Source organism: Eleutherodactylus coqui, chromosome 1 (genome assembly GCF_035609145.1).
Source record: "Eleutherodactylus coqui strain aEleCoq1 chromosome 1, aEleCoq1.hap1, whole genome shotgun sequence".
Classification (NCBI taxonomy): Eukaryota; Metazoa; Chordata; class Amphibia; order Anura; family Eleutherodactylidae; genus Eleutherodactylus; species Eleutherodactylus coqui.
In genome coordinates this window covers 7,038,875-7,064,143 of record NC_089837.1, presented here as the reverse complement: position 1 = coordinate 7,064,143, position 25,269 = coordinate 7,038,875, and the positions used below count along the sequence as shown (strand labels likewise).

Here is a 25,269-nt window from a genome sequence, read left to right as displayed (position 1 = left end):
CTATACTTTTGCTACAGAAATGTTACTGGGGTCTGCCTATACTTTTGCTACAGAAATGTTACTGGGGTCTGCCTATACTTTTGCTACAGAAATGTTACTTGGGTCTGTCTATTCTTTTGCTACAGAAATGTTACTGGGCTCGGCCTATACTCTTGGTACACCAATGTTACTTGGGGTCGGCCTATACCCTTGGTACACCAATATTTCAGGGGTTCGTCTATACTTTTGCTACTGAAATGTTACTGGGGTCCGCCTATGAAGTTTCTACTGAATGGTTTGAGGGGTTCACCTATACTTTTGCTACAGAAATGTTACAGGGGTCTGCCTATGCTTTTGCTACAGAAATGTTACTGGGGTCCGCCTATACTCTTGGTACACCAATGTTTGTGTGGTTCGCCTATACGTTTGCTACAGAAATGTTACAGGGATCCGTCTATACTTTTGCTGCAGAAATGTTAATGGGGTCTGATTACACTCTTGGTACACCAATGTTTGAGGGGTTCACCTACACTCTTGCTACAGAAATGTTAGAGGGGTCTGCCTATACTTCTGCGACAGGAATGTTACTGGGGTCTGCCTATACTTTTGCTAAATAAATGTTACTGGGCTCGGCCTATACTCTTGGTACACCAATGTTACTTGGGGTCGGCCTATACCCTTGGTACACCAATATTTCAGGGGTTCGTCTATACTTTTGCTACTGAAATGTTACTGAGGTCCGCCTATGAAGTTTCTACTGAATGGTTTGAGGGGTTCACCTATACTTTTGCTACAGACATGTTACAGGGGTCTGCCTATACTTTGCTACAGACATGTTACTGGGGTCTGCCTATACTCTAGGTACACCAGTGTTTCAGGGGTTCGCCTATACTCTTACTACAGAAATGTTACAGGGGTCCGCCGATGCAGTTTCTACTGAATGATTTAAGGGGTCTGCCTATACTTTTGCTACAGAAATGTTACTGGGGTCTGCCTATACTTTTGCTATAGAAATGTTACTGCGGTCTGCCTATACTTTTGCTAAAGAAATGTTACTAGGTTTTGCCTATACTCTTGGTACAGAAATGTTACAGGGATCTGTCTATACTGTGGGTGCACAAAGACTTCCCATTGCGGTGTTTTACACGTCTGGCACAAATACACTGACTGACTAGGGTAGAAATGTGGGCCGAGGACCTTGGCGGGGTGAAACTCTGCCATGTTTGGGCGCTCTGATTTCTTCCTGTGTAATACCATCTTTGTGCACCGACAGCATAGGCGAGCCCAAGGAACTCAAAGACTTCCCATTGCGATGTTGATCTATCTGACACCCACACAGAATGAATTGTGTGGGGACACATGGATTTCCCATTGCTATGTAACTCTTGGCAACTTGGGTCACACAAGGTGGAGGCTAGGACCGAGCCTGGCCCTGCGACCGCTCACGTGCTTCCCACGCACAGTATTGCTGCATTGTGGAGATGTGGAGAAGTTGTGTAGAGTCCTCTTTATGCCCACGTTTGCGGCTCCTGACAATTTTGTGACGGAGGTGACACAGGATTGGAATGATGATCGTACGTCAATTTATCATCAATTCTTAACAGCATTGTGAGTTATCGCCCACACTTTCAAAGAGGGTCGCTGCCTAGTCCTGCCAACCCTCTGCAGTTTGTGCTTCCGGTTCCTCCTCATCCAGTACGCACTTATAAATAGACATTAGGGTGGTGTGGCTATAAGTGAGCGTATGGCATGAGGGTAGCTGAACGCTGCGCAGGGAAACTTTTGTGTGCGCTGTGGATGCAGGGTCATGCGTGGACAGCAATGCCAGCATGTAACCCAGGAGAAGAGGTAGCGGTGTCACCCGCAGGCAGTGATTGTCCTTGGTTGCAGTTAGTGTGGTGCTTGAGTAAGATGTATGAGCACATGTGCCTTGCTAATGAGGGTTTGTCCAAAGTAAATTGTTAGGGGGGTGATGCCAGACTCTTGCCCCCATTTTGGCTTAATAGTATGACCTGGGAGCCTCAGATGCAGCCATGCATGCTGCCCCTGACGTTCCCTATCTGTTTCTGTGTTGTTTCTATGACTTTCTGATGTTTTCTGGTGTTGCACAAGTCATGACCTATGCGGAACATCGGTCCCATACAAAAATGCTCGAGACGCCCATTGACTTCAATGGGGTTCGTCACTCGAAACGAGCTCTCGAGCATTGCGAAAAGTTCGACTTAAGCAACGAGCACCCGAGCATTTTGGTGCTCGCTCATCTCTATTTGTTGGTGATGAACTTGAGTGTAATATAGGTATATGCTTCCTGGACGCCATTGACTGGCATACAGTTTCTGTAGTAACCCATTGGACCTCTGGGATTACATCGCAAAGGGTCAATGGTGTCACAAAGGTAGCACTCTGCGAATGTTTTACTGTACATTGATCACAACATGATAGGGTTAACACTAGGGATCCATGTTCTTGCCGTTAGTTATATTTGGTACATAGTATATTAGCTATACATTCTACATGTTTAGGGAAATATATATATATATATATATATATATATATATATATGTGTGTGTGTGTATGTAATCAAATATATCAATATAGCAAAAGGGATCAAGAAGGGACCCTGGTAACTACAGGCTGGTAAGTCTTACTTCAATAATTAGAAAAAATATTCAAGGGGTTTCTGAGAGATGCCATCCTAGAATACCTCAAGGAGAACAACAGAATAACTCCTTACCAGCATGGGTTCATGAGGGGTCGATCATGTCAGACCAATCTGATCAGCATCTACAATGAAGTAAGTTCTAGGCTGGACCTAGGAGAGTCTGTTGATCCTGTATTTCTGGACCTCTCTAAAGCATTTGACACTGTGCCGCATAATAGGCTGATATATAAAATGAGAAGCTCGGACTGGGTGAAAATGGGTAAAAAACTGGCTCAGAGATAGAAAACAGAGGAGAGTAATAAATGGTTCTGATTGGGCCACCATCATCAGTGGGGGGCTACAGGGTTCAGTATTAGGCCCCATTCTGTTCAATATATTTATCAACGACCTGATAGCGGGGCTTCACAGTAAAAAAAAATCAATATTTGCAGATGATAGAAAATTATATAAGACAATTAATACAACAGAGGACAATGTGCGGCTACAAAAGGACCTAGATAAGCCGGGGGCTTGGGGAGAAAAAGGGCAAATGAAGTTCAATGTGGATAAATGTAAGGTTCTGCACATGGGCAGGAGAAACAGATGTCTCCAATATACACTAAATGGGGTATTGCTAGGGAAAAGTGATATGAAAAAAGATCGGGGGCAGCGGAGCCTGGACGCCGAGCGGCATGGTAGTGTGAGAACAGCGCTCCCGATAGTAGGCTTCTCCCGAGACCCATAGCAGTGCCAGACAGACAGCAACAAGGGCAAAATCGCAAAAGACAAGGCTGCAGAACATCAGGGAACCCTCCGGACGTCTAAGGGGCAAGTGGATATGCAGCATTTCTTCAGAGACCGGAGCGCTCGGTCCCCGCGCCCCCCTCCAAGATGGCGCCGGCTCGTGAGCTTGTTCCCGCTCCTAGCAGAGGAGATGAAGAAGAGACCCTGTCAGAGGAGGACAGCAAAGGGGTGTCCAGAGGCTTTATGAAGGAGCTGATAACACAAGCCCTGCGCCCCATCAGCTCTGACTTGGCTGAAATCAAAGAGGAGTTCAGGCAGATGGGACACAGAGTTGAAGATTTGGAATCTACTTCTGCAGCTATCTCTACCCATGCCATGCAGCTCGAGCAAGTGGTGAAGGACCAGCACTCACGCACACCTGAATAGGGTGCTATTGATGCAGGAAGACCTGGAAAATAGAAATCGCCGCAACAATGTGCGCATCAAGGGTCTTCCGGAAACCTTCACGGGTGAGTGCCTACCTAACATTGCGAAAGAAATTTTCGACACGTTACTAGGCGCAGATAGAGCTTCCATGATATGCATTGAAAGAATACACAGAGCTCTCAGGCCCCCACCTAGTACGTCTGAACCACCTAGAGACGTCATTTGCAAACTGCTAGCCTTTCCTGACACAGCAGCTGTATTGAGAGCTACCAGAACCCACAAAGATTTAAAATATGCGGAGACCCCGATACAAATTTTCCAGGATTTGGCACCCTCCACATTAGCAAAACGCCGCGTTCTACGCCCACTGCTGGAGGTCCTCAGATCCATGGAGATAAAGTATGCGTGGCTCTTCCCCTTCGGACTTAGCATTATGCACAGCGGCAAAAGAGTGAGCGTGCGTACGCCCGAAGATCTTCAGAACCTGTTGAAATTGCTGGACATTGATCCCATAGAGCTCCCGAGCTGGCAATCGCTCCCTGAACCTCCTCAGCTACCCCATCTGGGGAACCCGGGGAGGTGGCTGGTTGCGGGTAGCTCTAAATCCCCAAAAGGGAAGAAGAAAAAGGCAAAGGAAGAACCGTGAGAATGTGAGACGACAGATCTGTTATCCGGCGAGACTAGACACCGTTCGTCTCCCACCCGGAGTGGTCCAATTTACCTCGGGCCCCGTAATGATGGAGTGACATGCTCCCCTACCCAGTTTTACTACCCCACAGAGGAGACCCTGGAAGCCCCGAGGACACTTAAATACCCAGGCCGTACCACTCCTCCGGAAGCGAACTGGAGACTATACGTTTCCCCCCCCCTCCCCCCTCGGGGGATTCACCCGAATAATTACACTCCTTTGTTTCCTCGCTTTGTGCCCGCTAACTTTTTCTTTCTCTTCTAGTAGTGTATAAATTGTTCTATATGATGTTCTACACGATTTCTTCCTTGTTGAACCTATCTGCCATAGCAGAATACGACTGGGGAGCCCACCCAGTCACTTTCGCTCTCCCCCCTGTGGGTCGAGGGTGCTGCCTGCCTGTGCAGGCAGTGAAAAAATATTCTGACATCTCTGCAAGGTCTATGACTCTGTAGGATCTCAGTAATCTGCCCTCAAGTGGTCCGGGGTACTGGGTCCTCTGACCCCCCCTGGCCCACGCCTGTTTAAATTGATCAGTGGTATTTTTCTGCTGACTTAGTGTTGTTTACTTATTGTTTTGCTAATTATCTTTTATTTGTACCCTTCTGTGTCTTAATTTTTTCCTACCCCCTCCTTCCTCTACCCCTTCTAACCCGTCCCCTCCTGATACCCTTGGGTGCTGCGTGGGGTGATTGTCAGCTGTCCACACCGCTCTTGGTACGCAACTCACTGTAACTATATCTGACATTTTATCTCCCTCATCTATAGCTCAAGAACATCAGTATGAACGGACTCCGTCTCACGTCCTTTAATATCAGGGGCCTGAATGCACCACTCAAAAGGCATAACCTGGCGCTTCTTCTGAAAAGGTATGACACCAAAATTCTTTTCACACCGGAAACGCATTTCAAGGGCCACAAACACATGGACTTACCATGAAAACAATTCCCTAAGGCCTTCCATAGCACTCACCCCTCATTGGCCTCGAAGGGAGTCTCCATTTTCTTTCACAAATCGATTAATTTCGTAGAGGAGGCTCAATTCAGAGACGACGAGGGTAGAGTCCTTTTCATCGGAGGGTCTCTAAACAACGTTAAACTGACACTAGCTAACATATACGCCCCGAACGCCGAACAGGTACCTTGGCTTTTAAAACAGTTGGAGATATTAAAGCACTTTAGAACAGGCCAGACAATTTTGGCGGGCGACTTTAATGTGACCCTCAACCCCGCGCTGGATTCATCTTCCGGTCGTTCCCAGACTTCACAGTCTAGACTAAGAAAACTCTGTAGGACTCTGCAGGAAATGGGACTAGTTGACGCCTGGCGTACATTACATTCGTCAATGAGAGACTACTCATTTTTCTCCCCGGTGCACTCTACGTTCCAGAGATTGGACTACGTTCCGGTCTCCTCTGATCTCCTCACTTACCTGATTAAGGCTGACATCGATACGATGTCAATCTCTGACCACGCGCCAGTACACGCGACCCTCAGAGCGCCAACCCCGCTCTCTCGGGAGTGGAGATGGTCTCTTAATGCCTCTTTACTGGACTCACACGAGGAGAGGGAGCATTTATCCAAATTACTTGAGGAATACTTCCTCTTGAATTCATCAGACAAGATAGAGACACCAAAGGTTTGGGAGGCTCACAAAGCCTACATGCGGGACCTCCTGATTGCCCTGGGGACACGCATCAAAAAACGCTTACAAAAGGAAATCGACGACAAATTAACGCAGATAGCAAAAATGGAACTGACAGCGAAACTCTCCCAAACAAAACAGAACTTGAATAATCTGTCGGCTCTAAGGGCAGAATTGAGATTCATCCTAACAACAAGATTTAATAAAAAAACAAATGCAGTTTAAGCATAAGGTGTATGCGCAGGGCAACCGAGGGAGCAAGCTGATGACCGCGCTGATTAAAAAGACCAGGGCGAGGAATCAGATTAGCTCCATCAAATCTACCTCTGGTTTAACAATGACCTCATCCAAGAACATAGCATTAGAATTTCAGAGCTACTACTCCAACCTGTATAATTTGAAGGGTCCCCCGCAATCCGGGGCTCCGGATGATCCAGTCTCCCTGATAGACAAGCTCCTATGCCATCTTAACATTCCCAAACTAAATCTTGCAGATGCATCTGCCTTGACTGCTCGGGTCACCCAACCCGAAGTAGAGAAATTGATAGCTTCATGCCCCCCAAACAAAAGCCCCGGCCCGGATGGCCTTCCCATCCAATATTATAAAGCCTTCATGCCTGTCTTAAAACCAAGACTAACGGACCTATTCAATAATCTATTAGATGGGGCAGCCCTGCCGAGACAATCTCAAGAGGCCCACATAACCCTGATTCATAAGGAAAATAAGGACCCAGAGTTATGTGGAAGCTATCGCCCAATATCCCTGATCAACTTAGATATGAAATTATGGGACAAGCTACTCGCCAGAAGACTTGAGCCTCTCATGCCTGGTTTGATTGATACTGAGCAGGTGGGCTTTGTCAAGGAAAGGGAGGGGAGAGACAACTGCATTAGATTACTCCATGCAACCCGCTATGCACAACACCATAAGATTCCACTAGCCTTAGTAGGCACGGACGCGGAAAAGGCTTTTGATCGAGTAGACTGGCGATATATGGAAAGCGTCTTATATCATTTTAACTTCCCGTCGGAGTTTATCCGAGCAGTGTTCTCTCTCTATGCGTGCCCCTATGCTAGACTCAAAATCAATGATATCCTCTCTCCCCCCTTTGATATAAGAAATGGTACTCGGCAGGGCTACCCCCTCTCTCCCTCCCTTTTTATTCTGGCATTGGAACCAATGCTATTGAAGGTCAGACAGGACCAGACAATCTGAGCACTGTCGCCTGACGGCCAATCCCTTCACACAGCGGCATTTGCTGACGACATCGTCTTTCTAGTAACTGACCCACATAAGAGCCTCCCGCGTCTTATAGAATTACTGGAGGAGTTTTGTGCCGTATCCAACTTTAGGATCAACTTCGCGAAATCAACAGTGCTGAATGTATCTATTCCCGAGAACCAATGTAGGCTTTTAAGAACCAATTCCCCATTTACATGGTCGTCCTCCTCGTTGGACTTCCTCGACATTAAGCTGTCCAAGCATGCAGAGGACCTATACAAAGAAAACTTTACCCCCTGCTGAGCCAAATTAAACATCTCCTCAAATCCTATGATGTGCCATTCATATCATGGTTTGACAGGAAAAATATTATCAAATCATATATACTACCTATCATTTTATATAAAATTAGAATGCTCCCAATTCACCTCCCAGCCAACTTCTTCAAGACAATACGCTCGGCTTTTTCGAGCTTTGTGTGGAGACAGAGGAGACCGAGACTGGCACATAAACTGCTGACTAAGAGGAGCGCCGAGGGAGGTATTGATCTCCCGGATACGTACGACTTCTACCGAGCGTCTCAACTATGTTACTGGATAGACTTTTCTCAGGGCCGCAGAGACACTCTTTTGTCCACGCTGGTGGAGGGTTACAGTGGCGCCACATTGTCGAAGGACCTTTGGCTCCTGTCGGGGTCCCGCTATAAAACGAAAGCTTTCAACCCGTTACTCAGAGGTCCCTGTGGGGTGTGGGACGAGCTGAGGGTGGACCTTGCGCCGCTCCCCTCTCCCATCCTTCCATTATAAAATATTATCAACACGCTAGGTCTCCCACCGGACCTGAGTACTGCCTCGGTCTGGAAAAGATTCAAATCATCCACGATAGCTGACCTCCAAGCTCTAGCTAGCAATCTTCAGCCAGCAATCATTTTAAACAGGCTATTACCATCTGAAAAATTCTCCTTTCTACAGAGAGCCCATGTACTGGGGATATTCAAGAAATTCCTCCTAACATTTAGATCCACTAGGTCACGAACCGCCTTTGAGAAGGCCCTGACCGAAAATAAAGCCTCCCTCAGGAAAATCTCCTTTCTGCGGAAAAACTGTATAACTCCCCTCTCATTTTGTAAACCAGCATTTCTTACCTCGTGGGAAAGGGAGTTGAATATTGTACTCTCAGCAAGCGAGGTAGAGGCGATCCTAAAAACCTCCTTCGGGAGATCTCCTTGCATACTCGCTCAGGAATCACATTATAAACTATTAGCCAGATGGTACCGGACCCCCCCAATGGCTACATGACCACAACCTCGCAACCCAGGGTTCTTGTTGGAGATGCGGGAGGGACATTGGATCATACTTACACCTGTGGTGGACGTGCCCATTAATAACCTCCTTTTGGAAAGAGGTAGAGAAAATTATTCAGAAACTGTCCCCAAATTTATCCATCTCACCAGACATGGTCCTCCTGTGGAGACCGTCACACCAGTTTCACCCACTGAAGGACAAACTATTAGCCCTTCTATTTGATGCAGCTAAGTCCTTAATACCTTCTCTTTGGATGCAAAACACACACCCCTCGCTCAGACAATGGAAAGAAAAAGTTGATAACCTCTATAATTTAGAAGAGCTACACAGTTGGTCTACAAACTCCCACGATAAATTCACTCAAATCTGGGCGCCATGGATGAGATTTAGGCGACTGGTATGCTGGGACGAATGAGACGGTGCCCGTCTGCCCCTGGAAGGATGCCCATTATACACACCCTAATACCCCACGCCCCCTCCCCCCTCCCTCCTATGTCTGTACTCCCTAGTGTATCTTTGTCTCTGTTGCCCCCCCCCCCTGTTTGTCCTGATTGAGGCTTCCAAGTTATGCATAGACGCAAAGAATGACCCTTAGTTTTTGTCATGGTCATTTATGTAGCACACCAACTGACCTCATCGGCAGTCATGGAGAGATGACGTATGATAATGTCTCATTATTTCTATGTAACCTCTCTAGTTTTCTCTGGATGAGGTAAGCCAAGGATCAACCTATGTCTTGTACCCCTTGTATGTATCAAAAATCTTTAATAAAAATTTGATTTGAAAAAAAAAAGAAAAAGATCGGGGGCTACTAGTGGATTGTAGACTTAACTGGAGCACTCAATGCCAGTCACCTGGTGCAAAAGCTAATAAAGCTCTGGGGAGCATTAACAGAGGTATAGGGGTGAGGGACGAGAACATTATTTTTCCACTACATAAGGCTTTTTTCAGGCCCCACATGGAATACTGTGTACAGTTCTGGACACCGATGCTCAGGAAAGATGTTGCAGTGCTGGAGGGGGTTCAAAAAAGGGCAACTAAACTAATAACTGAGAGGACTGGAATACCCAGAGAGGCATCAAAATTGGGATTATTCACCCTGGAAAAAAACGGCTAAGGGGCGACCAAATAACTGTATAAATACATTAGGGGACAAAACAAGGATCTCTCCATGATCTGTTTATACTCAGGACTGCGACGGTAACAAGACGGCATCCTCTACGTCTAGAAGAAAGCAGGTTTCATCACCAACACAGGAGGGGGTTCTTTACTGTAAGTGCAGTGAGACTGTAGAGCTTTCTGCCTGAGGACGTGGTGATGTAAAAATCCATAGAGTTTAAGAGGGATTAGATGTCTTTCTAAAACACTATATCACAGGATATAGACATTAAATAACTAGCAGGGTTGTTGATCACAAATATTGATCCAGGGATTACTCTGGCTGCCATTATGGAGTCAGGAAGGATATTTTTTCCCTCCATAGGAACTAATTGACTTGCTGTTTTTTTTTTGCCTTTCTCTGGACCAACAAAGTGGGGTGGGGGGTTGAAACAGGCTGAACTAGATAGACATTGTCTTCATTCAGCCTAACATACTTTGTTACTATGTAAATCTCTCATCTGCTTCTTCCCTCCAGTAAACGTGTTCTTGTGTTGAGGTCCGGTCTCCATAGGATAATGTAGCACTTTGGGAAGAATATACACCCTAAAAGTCCAGCACATGAGGTCAATATGGCAAATATCTCCACAGCCACCATGTATTTCCCTCTGGTGCTCAGATAAGCTGGGATCATGGCAATCCAGACACTACAGAACACCAGCATGCTGAAGGTGATGTACTTGGCCTCATTAAAACTGTCCGGTAATGTCCGAGCTAAAAAAGCCATAATAAAGCTAACAGCCGCCAAGACCCCCATATAACCCAGGACAGAGTAGAACCCAATAACACAACCTTCATTACACTGCACAATGATCTTTCTCTGATAGGAATGAGTGTCCAGCTCCAGGAAGGGGGGCGCTAGAGCCAACCAACCCATACAGATTATTACTTGGATGGATGTGCAAAACACCACCAAAAAATTAGTCCATTTGCTTCCAATCCAGTGTTTCCAGAAACTGTCAGGCTTGGTGGCTCTGAAAGCAATGGAAACCATGATGGTCTTGGCCAAGACACAAGAAACGGCTACTGTGAAGAGGATTCCAAATGAGACCTGACGTAGTATGCAAGTGAGGTCCACGGGATGTCCAAGGAACGAGAAGACACAGAAGAAGCTCAGCATGATGGAGACCAGAAGGAGGAAGCTCAGGTTCTTGTTATTGGCCTTCACCATGGCCGTGTCTTGGTGCAAAATAAAAGCAACAAGAATCATGAATGTAAGGAAAGAAAATATAGAAGAGACCAGGGAAATAACCAGGACCATTGTGTCATCTGTGTAGGAGAGAAATTCCAGCTGCTTTGGCACACAACGGTCCTTCTTCTTGTTGGGCCAATCAAGGTATGTACATTTCATGCAGGTTTCACTGTCTGGAAAATCAAAAAATAAAAACCATAAATATTCAGTATCTGAAGAATCGTCAATATATCGTTAGTCCATAATCATCAGTGGAGCACACCTATGCGTAAGGTTTTCATACCTGTAATGTTGGAGATTTCTCCTGAGGAGCACTGGACACAATTATAGCAGCAGGTATGGATTTTGGAGTGGGAGACTTTACGAGTTCCTGGTAAACAGTTCTCTGAACATTGAGATTCAGGGATCTTGGGAGAAAGACAATTTACTTTGCATGAGTAAACTTCTAGAATGATCTATGTTCCCTGTGCAATAATTTCTCACAGTCCATATAACCATATCCAATACTTTTCTATGATGGGCGTGTAAGGGATTGTACACCATGCTGGAATGTCTCAAATACTCGTTGATGTAAACAGAAATTTTTATTATTTGCGTGTGGAAGCACACAAATGCAATAGAAACCACATAGTCTTGTAGATATATCTTTTAACCCTTTGCAATCCAATATATGTATATATACGTATATATATATATATATATATATATATATATATATATATATATATATATATACACATACATATGAAAAGGCACAGACATGGTGTGATTAATAAAAACAATTAATTAAAACAATACTAAAACAGGATGAGTAGCTGAGTAAATATTTAACTCGCCTGCTGATTAGGGGTGAAAATTTTATGGTCTCTAAATTGGTGTTAGGGGGTCACCAGGCCAGAGTGTTATCTCTGCTATAGATTTCTCATATTCTCCAATAATCCATGAAGCCACTTACAATGTGGATTTCTGTCTTCAGAGTGTCAAAGATGGCTATAAATTTGCACTCCAAAATTCATCTGGGACATTGAGATTTAAAGTTGCCTTTTGATACAGTAACCTTCATATATTCTATGTTGTGTCTGTGGCTAGTAAAGTGCTCCGCCACAGGTAATTCAGTCTTTCCTTCTCTAATTGTGTGGTGATGAGATCTCATCCTCGCCAACACAACGGCTCCCCAAGAGGGCATTCATTGCACAGGATCAGGTATACAACATTGGACGTGGAACATGTGAATGTCCCTTGGATTTTGTAGTGCTGCTGTGTGTTGGGGATTTGTATCCGCGGTCCGTACATGTCAGCAGATCTTACAGCTCCTTACATTGCAGTGATAAGTTGCTTTTTGTGTGTCGGATGACAATGGACTCCTGATTATAAAGCTACTCAAATTTGCAGGTTGCCTGTAACACAGAGGGGAGAGTCCAGGAATATAGTGTTCAGATGGTCATTCTGGTGTAGGTATGATGAAGTTTCTTTGGTGTTTTCCTTAGTACCTCCGGCTACGGATTGTAGGTCACAACTAGAGGTACACAGTCATTTCATTCCTTCTCTCTGTATTAGAGCAATTGATTCCTGGGTATCCTGGTGGCTCTTGTGATTTGGTCATCAATTGATGTGGGATGGTAGCCCCGATTTAAAAATGTTTTTTTTTTTTTTTTTATGATGGTATAGATGTACTTCTCTGTCTTTTTGGTTGGAGCAGATCCATTTGTATCTGATAGCCTGGCTGTAGACAATCGACTTTTTGATGTGTTTAGGATGGAAACTGTCCCATCTGAGGTATGTGGGCGGATCAATAGGTTTTCGGCACAGGGATGTTTGTACTGAGTTGTTTCAAATTTTTATGGTGGTGTTTTATGGTGAGTAGCTTAATGTCAGGTTTGTCATGGGATGGAATGCCTTACATCTCATGGAATTGTATTAGTTCTTGGTCAGAGCTGGTCCAGATGATTATGATGTCATTAATGTAGCAGAAGTAGACAAATGGTTTGATGGAGCAGGAAGCCAGAAGGTCACTCAGCAGTTTTGCCATGAAAAAGTTGGCATATTGCGGTGCCATTTTACTGCCCATGACAGTTCCAGTGAGTTGCAGGAATATCTATATTTCAAAATAAGAAAAGGTTGTGTGTTGTTCATCCTCAAACACAACTATTTCCTCTTTTGGCAAATAGATATATCATGAAAGTTAGTATATTAAAAGGTATCTTCAAATATCAATATCATAGAAGAATTTTGTAGTACAGGTTTATAACTAGAGATGTGTGAATGTACTCGTCCGAGCTTGATGCTCGCTCCAGTATTAGGGTACTCGAGAGGCTCGTTACTCGAGACGAGCACCACACGGTACTCGAGTCAATTCAATTTCCTTCCCTGCATGTTTTGCACCATTTTCTGGCCAATAGACATGCAGGGAAGGCATTACAACTTCCTCCTGTGACGTGCCAGCCCTATCCCACCCCCCTGCAGTGAGCGGCTGGCGAGATCAAGTGACCGCCGAGTATATAAAGCAGTCCCGCCCGCTGCTCGCCTCAGACACACACTGGGAGAGATTAGGGACAGTGCTGCTGCTATAGGGAGAGTGTTAGTGTCTACAAGAACCCCAACGGTCCATCTTAGGGCCACATCTGACCGTGTGCATTACTGTTGTGGCTGGCTGGGAGCAGTTTTGCACAATTTTTTTTTTCATCTCGGGCTGAGCAGGCCATTACAGCTATAGCGTTCTCAGTCTGCAGTCTATTATGCAGAGTATAGGGGCAGTGCTGGTCAGGCAGGGACAGTGGTAGTGTACAATTCTGTCAACAAGTACCCCAAAAAAGCTCCTCCTTAGGGCTACCTGTAAGTGTGTGCATTACTGTCGTAGTGGCTCACTATTAGCCAGCTAGGCCTTTCTGTAGCCCAGCGTATAATTTTTTCGGACCACAGTGTGCGTTACATAACCGCTGTGACCCTCCAAGTGCAGGCCAATAATTGCCAATTTTTTTACACCGCTGTGTGCGTCCCGTCAACTTCACGCACAGCGTTCAGCAACAGCCGCTGATAGAGCGAAAGACATATACACGCTATCTAGGCGGCTGTTTTTTTAAAAAAAACTGAACAAAACACTCCCTAGGGCTACCTGTGAGCGTGTGCAGTTTACTGCGTGGCAGCTAGGAGTTGTACTTGCTCACTATTAGCCAGCTAGGCCTTTCTGCAGGCAAGCGTATAATTTTTTTGGCCTACAGTGTGCGTAACATATCCGCTGTCAGCCTCCAAGTGCAGGCCAATAATTGCCTAATTTTTTACACCACTCTGTGTCTGCTGCATTCTGGGTAGGCCCAGAGGATGTGGCCGTGGACGCGGGCGAGGACGCGGAGGTCCAAGTGAGGGTGTGGGCACAGGTCGAGTTCCTGGTCCAGGTGAATCACAGCCGGCTGCTGCAGGATTAGGAGAGAGGAAAGTTTCTGGGGTCCCCAGCTTCATATCACAATTTATGGGTCCACGTGTTGGACCTTTATTACAAAATGAGCAGTGTGAGCAGGTCCTGTCGTGGATAGCAGAAAATGCATCCAGCAATGTATCGACCACCCAGTCTTCTACGCAGTCCACTGCTGCAACTCTAAATCCTCTCTCTGCTGCTCCTCCTTCCTCCCAGCCTCCTCAGTCCATGAAAATGACACATTCTGATGAGCAGACAGACTCCCAGGAACTGTTCTCGGGCCCCTGCCTTGATTGGGAAAAAATGGTTCCTCTCCCACCTGAGGAGTTTGTCGTGACCGATACCCAACCTTTGTAAAGCTCCCGGGGTCCGGGTGATGAGGCTGGGGACTTCCGGCAACTGTCTCAAGAGCTTTCAGTGGGTGAGGAGGTCGATGATGATGAGACACAGTTGTCTATCTGTGAGGTAGTAGTAAGGGCAGTAAGTCCGAGGGAGGAGCGCACAGAGGATTCGGAGGAAGAGCCGCTGGACGATGAGGTGACTGACCCCACCTGGTTCGATAAGCCAACTGAGGAGAGGTCTTCAGAGGGGGAGGCAAGTGCAGCAGCAGGACAGGTTGCAAGAGGCAGTGGGGTGGCCAGGAGTAGAGGCAGGGCCAGATCGAAGACTCCCGCAACTATTTCCCAAAGCACCCCCTCGCGCTAAGTCACCCTGCAGAGGCCTAGGTCTTCAAAAGGTATGGATGTTTTTCAGTGAGAGCGCTGACGACCGATGAACAGTGGTGTGCAACCTGTGTCGCGCAAAGATCAGCCGGGGAGCCACCAGTACCAGCCTCACCACCACCAGCATGCACAGGCATATGATGGCCAAGCACCCCACGAGGTGGGATGAAGGCGGTTCACCGCCTCCGGGTCACACCATTGCCTCTTCCCCTGGGCCCCAACCTGCCACTCAGATCCAACCCCTCTCTCAGGACACAGGCACGAGCGCCTCCTGGCCTGCACCCTTACCCTCACTTCCACTGTCCTTGGCCCCATCCAGCAATGTCTCTCAGCGCAGCATCCAGCTGTCGCTAGCGCAAGCCTTGTAGCGCAAGCGCAAATACACCGCCACGCACCCGCACGCTCAAGCTTTAAACGTGCACATTGTAAAATTGGTCAGCCTGGAGATGCTGCCATACAGGCTTGTGGAAATGAAGGCTTTCAAAAACATGATGGCGGTGGCGGTCCCACGCTACTCGGTCCCCAGTCGCCACTATTTTTCCCGGTGTGCCGTGCCAGCCCTAAACCAGCACATCTCCGGCAACATCAATCGTGCCCTCACCAACGCGATTACTGGGAAGGTCCACTTAACCATGGACACGTGGACAAGTACTGGTGGGCAGGGCCACTATATCTCCCTGACGGCACATTGGGTGAATTTGGTGGAGGCTGGGACCGAGTCAGAGCCTGGGACCGCACACGTACTACCCACACCCAGAATTCCGGGTCCTTCCTCCGTTCTGGTATCTGCGGCGGTCTATGCCACCTCATCTAAACCCTCTCCTCGTCCTCCTACGCAACCTCTACCTCTCAATTAAGAAATGTTAACAGCACGTCGCCAGCAGTCGGTAGAGTGCGGCAGCACAGCGGTGGGCAAGCGTCAGCAGGCCGTGCTGAAACTACTCAGCCTAGGTGACAAGAGGCACATGGCCCCCGAGCTGTTGCAGGGTCTGACTGAGCAGACCAACATCTGGCTTTCGCCGCTGAGCCTCCAACCGGGCATGGTCGTGTGTGACAACGGCCGTAACCTGGTGGCAGCTCTGCAGCTCGGCAGCCACACGCACGTGCCATGCCTGGCCCACATCTTTAATTTGGTGGTTCAGTGGTTTCTGAAAAACTACCCACACTTGTCAGACCTCCTTGGCAAGGTGCGCCGGGTCAGAGCACATTTCCGCAAGTCCAACACGGTCGCTGCCACCCTGCGGACCCTGCAACATCGGTTTAATCTGCCAGAGCACTGGCTGCTGTGCGACGTGCCCACATGGTGGAATTCTACGCTCCACAAGTTGGCCAGGCTCTATGAGCAGCATAGAGCAATTGTGGAATACCAACTCCAACATGGGTGGCATAGTGGGAGTCAGCCTCCCCAATTCTTTACTGAGGAGTGGGCCTGGATAGCAGACATCTGCCAGGTCCTCGGAAACTTTGAGGAGTCTATCCAGATGGTGAGCGGCAATGCTGCAATCATTAACATCACCATTCCTCTGCTATGCCTGCTGAGAAGTTTGCTGCAAAGCATAAAGACTGACGCTTTGCGATCGGAACAGGAGATGGGGGAAGAGAGTATGTCGCTTGATAGTTAGAGCACCCTCATGTCTATATCTCAGCGCGTTTTGGAGGAGGAGGAGGGGGAAGAGACAGCTGGGCCCACTGCTGAGGGTACCCATGCTGCTTGCCTCCCATCTGTTCAGCGTGTATGGCCTGTGGACGAGGAGGAGGAGGAGGAGGAGGAGGATCCTGAAAGTGATATTCCTAGTGAGGACAGCCATGTCTTGCGTACTGGCACCCTGGCACACATGGCTGATTTCATGTTAGGCTGCCTTTCTCGTGACCCTCGCGTTAGACGCATTCTGACGACTACGGATTACTGGGTGTGCACCCTTCTCGACCCCCGGTTTAGGGAGAACCTTTCCACTCTCATTACCGAAGAGGAAAGGGGTTCAAGAGTGATGTAATACCACAGGGCCCTGGTGGACAAACTGATGGTAAACTTCCTATCTGACAGCGCTAGTGGCAGAAGGCGCAGTTCCGAGGGCCAAGTAGCAGGGGAAGCGCGGGGATCAGGCAGCATGTTCAGGGGAACACTCTTCAAGGCCCTTGCCAGCTTTATGGCTCCCCAGCAAGACTCCGTCACCACTCCCCAGTCAAGGCTGAGTCGGAGGGAGCACTGTAAAGAGATGGTGAGGGAGTACTAAGCCGATCGTACCACCGTCCTCTGTGATGCCTCAGCTCCATACAACTATTGGGTGTCAAAGCTGGAGACGCTTTATAATTTGGGATCCCACAGGCTCCAAATTGTCAGATCCTACAGAGATACTCTTCGGCTAAGGCTGTCCCATTTGCTTCAGTGACTCTGCACGTATTGGAGCATTGGACCAATATACAAATTTGATATCTTTCTTTTATTTTGTCCCTGCTTATTTTAAAAATCTGCCTTGTTGTGTATTCATACTGCATTTCCTTATGCTCCCATGTTACAAACTTTTTTGTATATCCTTGTACATATCAGATATCTTGCCCTGATAGACCTTTTCTAGATTAAATCTGCAATTTAGAAGTCAGCCTTGTGCATTTTAAAAATGAATCATAACTTCATAGATTGTGTTCATAATTCATAGATCGTGTTTCAGTTTACAGATATCAAAACTGGTGGTGGCAGTGTGTATTTGTATGAGCATTGTAGAGATGTGGAGTGCGTTAGAATGGAATAGGTGGATGATTTGAGCTTTCGCTTTGCATGTGTGCATAAGGGTGGATTCAGACGAACGTATATCGGCTCAGTTTTCACGCCGAGCCGATATACGTTGTCCTCGGGTGCAGAGGGGGGAGGATGGAAGAGCCAGGGCCAGGAACTGAGGCTCCCCGGGGGCGGGGCTAAAGTCCGGTAATTGGCCCCGCCCCTGTCCCGCCTCTCCCCATTGCAAATAGTGCAGAGGGGCGGAGAGGAGGCAGAGAGGGGGCGGGAGCCTCAGTTCCTGGCCCTGGCTCTTTCATCCTCCCCCCTCTGCACCCGAGGACAACGTATATCGGCTCGGCGTGAAAACTGAGCCGATATACGTTCGTCTGAATCCACCCTAAGCCTGGGAAAGCTGGGTATAAATTAGACAGTATTCTAATGACTTCAAGTTTGCAATACTGTTAGAATGATCGAGGACAGAGGCTCCTCTGGTCTGCTATGTGACAGATAGTATAAAACTTTCACATCCTTATTAGTGGACTAATTAAGTATTTACTCATCTACTCATCCTGTTCTGGTATTGACTTAAGTGCAAATTAATCACACCATGTCTGTGCACTTTCATGTGTATGTGTATAAATATTTATGCCTCTTCGGATCTGTTCCATTGAGCCTGAGAAAGAACCCTATGTAAATTTTAAAGCTTGCTGTAACATCATGTATTTTTGTTAGCCATTAAAAGGTCTCACATCTACAAGATTACTTGGTTTCTCTTGCTGAGAACAGTCATATTTTGCTAACACAATTCCAGACTTTTTTCTCTTTGCAAATGTAATAATTACAGTCTCTAGAAGGGCACCGTAAACTAAATTTACAGTCTCTCAATTAAGTATGCCAAACCTGGCTGATGATTCCTGCCTAAACCTTCTATGCCACTATGAGTGTAAGAGAGAGTATTTCCTACCACAACATACTCTGCTTTTGCATTATTCACAGGTTTTAACCAGCCACTTGTACTTTATGTTGATGTCCTTGTGCCTCCATCTGATTCTAACATTAACGCTGACCCCTCACAGCTGCATACATTTATGGATGCAAGAAAAAGTAAGTGAGCCCTTTGTACACCCCTAGATCTCCACATTGATTACTAATAAAATGTCATCTTATAGTTAATTAAGTCACAATTATGGACAAAATCGGACTAAACTAAAAACACACATATATTTGTACATGTGCTTAAATTGTTATTGCTATGGGACCATTGTGAATAAACTACTTCCTAAAGACTTGTGGATGATATTCCACAACATTTCTTGGTGATTCCGATGTGACTCCAAAAATTTCTACCCTTCAAAGAGAAATAAAAAGCGGTAGATAAGGGGAGATAAGCCGTAAGGGTCATTCTTACTTCAGTTTCCAAGTTTTACTCTTTAGCACAGTAGCTCTCCTATATACTAGCTCTCAGCAACCGTATACTCAGTTCTGGTGTGTTGGATCTCCTCACTAACTAGTCAGAGATACTTTGCACCTCTACTTTAATATAACATATACTGCTGTCTGACACGATGGGTTCATTTTCGCCTCCATCATATAGGACCATATGGTGAGTCAAGAGAAATGTTTTGTGGTTGACCCGGAAGATGGCTGATTATATCATTCTAGTAAGTAACCTATAACTGCGACCACAAGTCCAGGACCAGAGGATTTTTCAGGATTTATTAGCTCAGTCTTCCAGTCCAACTTCCCTCCTCTCTCTTTTCACTGGCGATCCTACATTTCTTGCCCAGATTACCATAGTCTCACCTCGCTGACCCTGTTCTTCCACAAGATCTGATCCACTTTGATATTAAATGCAGCATCATTTTGTTTTGTTGTTGTAGAACCAATATATTTTATGAGCTTCGATCCATTCTGTGAACTCAGCCAATTCACGATGGAATATTGGGAGATGAAATCTCCATTGTCGTGGAATAACAGATTTCCAGTATTATCTTTCTGACTTCCCAGGTATCGGTGAAGCTGGAAGAATGAAGGAGGGAAATGTATCTGGTTATTTCCAGGAATCCCTTCACATATGTGTAATGTCTATTTGTGTTGTATATAATGTGTTGGATACAAGCCAAAGAAGAAACTTCTCCAGATAGGAAAGATGCCTTTCTGCAGACAGACTGTTTTGGAGTTTGTGCCTTGTCAGTGCAGAGCAGGATATTGGTTGCCTGTGTGAGAGGCCTTGGATGTGGATCTGAGGGGATAATGTTTCTTCTGAAGAAGCGCAAAGAGTCGATGTTACGTTCATGTGTGAGAGGACCCTAAGACATAGTGTGACATGACAAGCAGTGAAGAAGCTGTGAACTGTCTATATCATATATAGTATAGAAAAAAAGGGAAAAACCTTTATCCAGCTGTGCTCTGTCGCAGGACCTCAAGAGCATATAGGGAATAAGCTTCCACAACGGCCGGTAATAATGAGCCAAGTTTACTCCCATAAAAATAAAACAGAATAGTAACAGGTTTATAGTACCTCTACTATCGGGTAAGCAACGCGTTTCTGCGTCATCTGACGCCTTTATCAAGCATATAATCCTTATACCCAATCTCATATATATATATACAAAACATACCCTAATCAAAGATCCATATGGGGGACATCTGATTCCATCCCTTAACCACGCTAAACGCCATCAAAGCGTGTATGGGTGAAGGGCGGAAGCTAAAGTGGTTCCGCTTTCATCATCCAATGGATGCTGAAGCGCACCTGCGTTCCACATAGATAGCCTTCCATGCAATGTAAAAAAGATCCAAGTAATGCGTCATCACGCTGTAGGGGAGACGCATCGTGGATGAGGTAATCACGCTCCTGAAAGGAGCGCGCGGGGCTTGTCAATGCTCTGTGTAAATAACAACGTGCCGCGTCATCACGCTCTGCTCCGAGGTCCGCAGTGACTTAATTAGTCACGCTTCAGATGGAACGCACGGAGCGTGTCAATGCACGCTATAGACTGACAGTTTAGTTAATTGATCATAGATGGAGCACACGATGCATGTCAGTCTGTAAAACACCCTGGATCTATTCCCATACGTTACAGATGTTTGGGAATTGCCCACATTATATGTCAATTATCTCTTTCAACAGCTGGTGATACATTAACTTAATACCATACTTACAAACCCTATCTCCCAAATGGCAACTCCTGGTTCCCATGCAAAGGGTGATCAATAGATTATTCTAATAAAATATATATATAGTGAAATTAAGTCACTGCGGACCTCGGAGCAGAGCGTGATGACGCGGCACGTTGTTATTTACACAGAGCATTGACAAGCCCCGCGCGCTCCTTTCAGGAGCGTGATTATTTCATCCACGATGCGTCTCCCCTACAGCGTGATGACGCATTACGTGGATCTTTTTTACATTGCATGGAAGGCTATCTATGTGGAACGCAGGTGCGCTTCAGCATCCATTGGATGATGAAAGCGGAACCACTTTAGCTTCCACCCTTCACCCATACACGCTTTGATGGCGTTTGGCGTGGTTAAGGGATGGAATCAGATGTCCCCCATATGGATCTTTGATTAGGGTATGTTTTGTATATATATATATATATATATATATATATATATATATATATATATATATATATATATATATATATATATATATATATATATGATTGGGTATAAGGATTATATGCTTGACAAAGGCGTCAGATGACGCAGAAACGCGTTGCTTACCCGATAGTAGAGGTACTATAAACCTGTTATTATTCTGTTCTATTTTTATGGGATTTAACTTGCCTTACTATTGTGGAAGCTTATTCCCTATATGCTCTTGAGGTCCTGCGACAGAGTACAGCTGGATAAAGGTTTTTTCCTTTTTTTACTATACTGTACTATCCCAATTTTTTCTGTCAGAGAATTGGGGTTTTCTTTAGAGCTGCTGCTCTCCAAAAAAGTTTATATTGTGTAGGATATCAGACACACATATATTTTTTGGATGATACGGAGGATCCTGACTAAAGATACCTATTGAAGGCTTACTTGCATTCCAGGTGTAGGCGGGACACAAAAAATTTTTTTTTGCTGTTCCGCCCAACACCGGGTAAGTGGAGTGGATTCACTATCTATTATTTTACCCATGTGCAAGGCGCTCTTCCTAATTTGTGTCTCTATATCATATATAAAGATTCCATGCAGATGACAAGTTTATTATTAGAGTTTATAATTAAAGATGAGTGAACACACTGGTCCGAGCTTGATGCTCGTTCGAGCATTAGGGTGCTCGAGATGCTCGTTATTCGACACGAGCACCACGCGGTACTTGAGCCAATTGCATTTCCTTCCCCGCATGTTTAGCACCATTTTCTAGCTAATAGACATGTGAGGTAGCCATTACCACTTCCTGCTGTGACTTGCCCGCCCTATCCCACCCCACAGTAGTGAGTGGCTGGCGAGATCAAGTGACCGCGAGTACTTAAAGCGGTCCCGCCCGCGACTCGCCTCAGACGCATGCTGGCAGAGGTTAGAGAAAGTGCTGCTGCTGACATAGGGAAAGTGTTAAAGTAAGATCCAGTCTTCAAGAACCCCAACAGTCCTTCTTTGGGCTACTCATGCTTCATAGTGTGCATTACTGTTGTGGCTGGCTGGGAGCACACAGAGCAACACAGAGTGTTGGGGCACAGCCACTTTTATAGGGAAAGATATACACTATACAGTCCTGATCCTCCGTACCAAATACCCCAAAGCTCCTTCTTAGGGCTACATCTGACCGTGTGCATTATACTTGTGGCTTGCTGGGAGTAGTAGTGCATCAAATTTTGTATTACGCATCTAGGCCAGTTCCCAGCCTTTTAGTAATAGCGTTCTCAGGCTGCAGTGCCATACAACCAGCTCTCACCATGAAACAGCACTCTAACATCTCCTAGCCTACTGCAAGTGACTTCATTTATACCGTTCTGTGTCTGCAGTGCATTAGACAGAGGTCTCACCGCTAAACAGTACTGTAATATTTCCTGGGCCACTGCAAAGTATTTCAGCTCTGCCGCTGTGCAGAGTGTTCCACAATACCTTTTCCTTGGTGGGGTTGAAATAGCCGCAGTTACCAGCACTATCCACTGGCTTTAGAGTCTTCTCCCACTCCACACAGCCTCTATAATCTACAAGTCCCTGCGAGCAGTAAATTGCCCCTAGGTATCAGCGCAAGACAGCGGGTTACTTTTTCCTAGTCACAGCATAGAGCCCCTGCTATCTACAAGTCTCTGTGTGCGGTGAATTAAGCCACAGTTGTCAGTGCTTTACAGTGGGGTAATTTATTTGGCCCCTGCTATATTCTTAATCCGCCATGATGAGGAATAGGGGTAAGGGTCGAAGATGTGGACGTGGATGCGGATGTGGACGTCCAAGTGAAGGTGTGGGTACAGGCTGAGTTTATGGTCGTGGTGATTCACTGCCGGCTGCTGCGGGATTAGGAGAGAGGCAAGATTCTGGGCTGTCCAGCTTCATATCACAATTTGCGGGTCCGCGTGGCAGACCTTTATTGCAAACAGAGCAGTGTGAGCAGGTCCTGTCGTGGAATGCAGGAAATGCTTCTAGCAATGTATCGACCACCCAGTCTTCTACGCAGTCTACTACTCCTGGCCTAGGGACTGCAACTGTGAATCCTCTGGCTGCTGCTCCTCCTTCCTTCCAGCCTCCTCACTCCATGAAAATGACATATTCTGATGAGCAGGCAGACTCCCAGGAACTGTTCTTGGGTCCCTGCCATGAGTGGGAAAAAATGTTTCCTCTCACACCTGAGGAGTTTGTCGTGACCGATGCCCAACCTTTGAAAAGTTCCCGGAGTCCGGGTGATGAGGCTGGGGATCTCCGGCAACTGTCTCAAGAGCTTTTTGTGGATGACGACACAGTTGTCTATCAGTGAGGTAGTAGTAAGGGCAGTAAGTCCAAGGGAGGAGCACACATAGGATTCAGAGGAAGAGCAGCTGGACGATGAGGTGACTGACCCCACCTGGTTTGTTAAGCATACCAAGGACAGGGCTTCAGAGGGGGAGGCAAGTGCAGCAGCAGGACAGGTTGGAAGATGCAGTGGAGTGGCCAGGGGTAGAGGCACGGACAGAATGAAGAATCCCCCAACTGTTTTCCAAAGCACCCCCTCGCGCCAAGCCTCCATGCAGAGGGCTAGGTGTTCAAAGGTGTGGATGTTTTTTAGTGAGAGTGCGGACGACTGACGAACAGGGGTGTGCAACCTGTGTCGCACGAAGATCAGCCAGGAAGCCACCAGTACCAGCCTCACCACCCCCCAGCACCCCTGGGACTTGGACGAAGGCCATTAACCATCTACGGGTCACATCACTGCCTCTTCCCCTGTGCCCCAGCTTGCCACACTGATCCAATCCCCCTCCCAGGACACAGGCACGAGCGCTTCCGGGCCTGCACCCATACCCTTATCTCCACTGTCCTCCACTCCATCCAGCAATGTCTCTCAGTGCAGCGTTTAGCTGTCGCTAACAGAAGCATTGCAGCGAAAGCGCAAACACGGCGCCACCCACCCTCACGCACAAGCTTTAAATGTGCACATAGCCAAATTAATTAGCCTGGAGATGCTGTCGTACAGGCTTGTGGAAACGGAGGCTTTCAAAAACATGATGGCGGCAGTGGTCCCCCGCTACTCGGTCCCCAGTCGCCACTACTTTTCCTGGTGTGCCGTCCCAGCCCTACACCAGCACGTCTCCCACAACATAAATTGTGCCCTCACCAACACGGTTACTGGGAAGGTCCACTTAACCATGGACACGTGGACAAGGACTGGCGGGCAGGGCCACTATATCTCCCTGACGGCACATTGGGTGGATTTGGTGGAGGCTGGGACTGAATCAGAGCCTGGGACTGCTCACCTCCTACCCACACCCAGAATAGCGGGTCCTACCTCGGTGCTGGTGTCTGCTGCGTTTTATGCCACTTCCTCCAAACCCTCCCCCTTTTCCTCCTCTGCCACCTCTACCTCTCAATTAAGACGTGTGAGCACGTCGCCAACAGTCGGTAGCGCGCGGCAGCACAGCGGTGGGCAAGCGCCATCAAGCCATGCTGAAACTAATCAACTTAGGTGACAAGAGGCACACGGCCCCCAAGCAGTTGCAGATTCAGACAGAGCAGGCCGACCTTTGGCCTTCGCTGCTGAGCCTCCAACCGGGCATGGTCGTGTGAGACAACGGCCGTAACCTGGTGGCGGCTCTGCAGGTCGGCAGCCTCACACACGTGTCATGCCTGGCCCACGTCTTCAATCTGGTGGTTCAGCGGTTTCTGAAAAACTACCCCCACTTGTCTGAACTGCTCAGCAAGGTGTGCCGCGTCTGCGCACATTTCCGCAAGTCTACCAGGGACGCTGCAACCCTGAGGACCCTGCAACATCGGTTTCATCTGTCAGA

At 46.9% G+C, this 25,269-nt stretch overlaps 1 protein-coding gene across 1 annotated transcript in view; it reads right to left on the bottom strand.

The window, feature by feature from the left end:
* Nucleotides 1-10,263: 10,263 nt before the first annotated feature.
* The window catches only part of LOC136584156 (vomeronasal type-2 receptor 26-like), a 32,089-nt gene continuing 17,083 nt past the window's right edge, over nucleotides 10,264-25,269 (bottom strand). The window contains exons 3-5 of the mRNA XM_066584290.1: nucleotides 19,652-19,867; nucleotides 11,282-11,405; nucleotides 10,264-11,171 (exon numbers count right to left, since the gene is read on the bottom strand). Coding sequence (XP_066440387.1) covers nucleotides 10,264-11,171; nucleotides 11,282-11,405; nucleotides 19,652-19,867 — 1,248 coding nt within the window. The remainder of the gene's footprint in view (nucleotides 11,172-11,281; nucleotides 11,406-19,651; nucleotides 19,868-25,269) is intronic.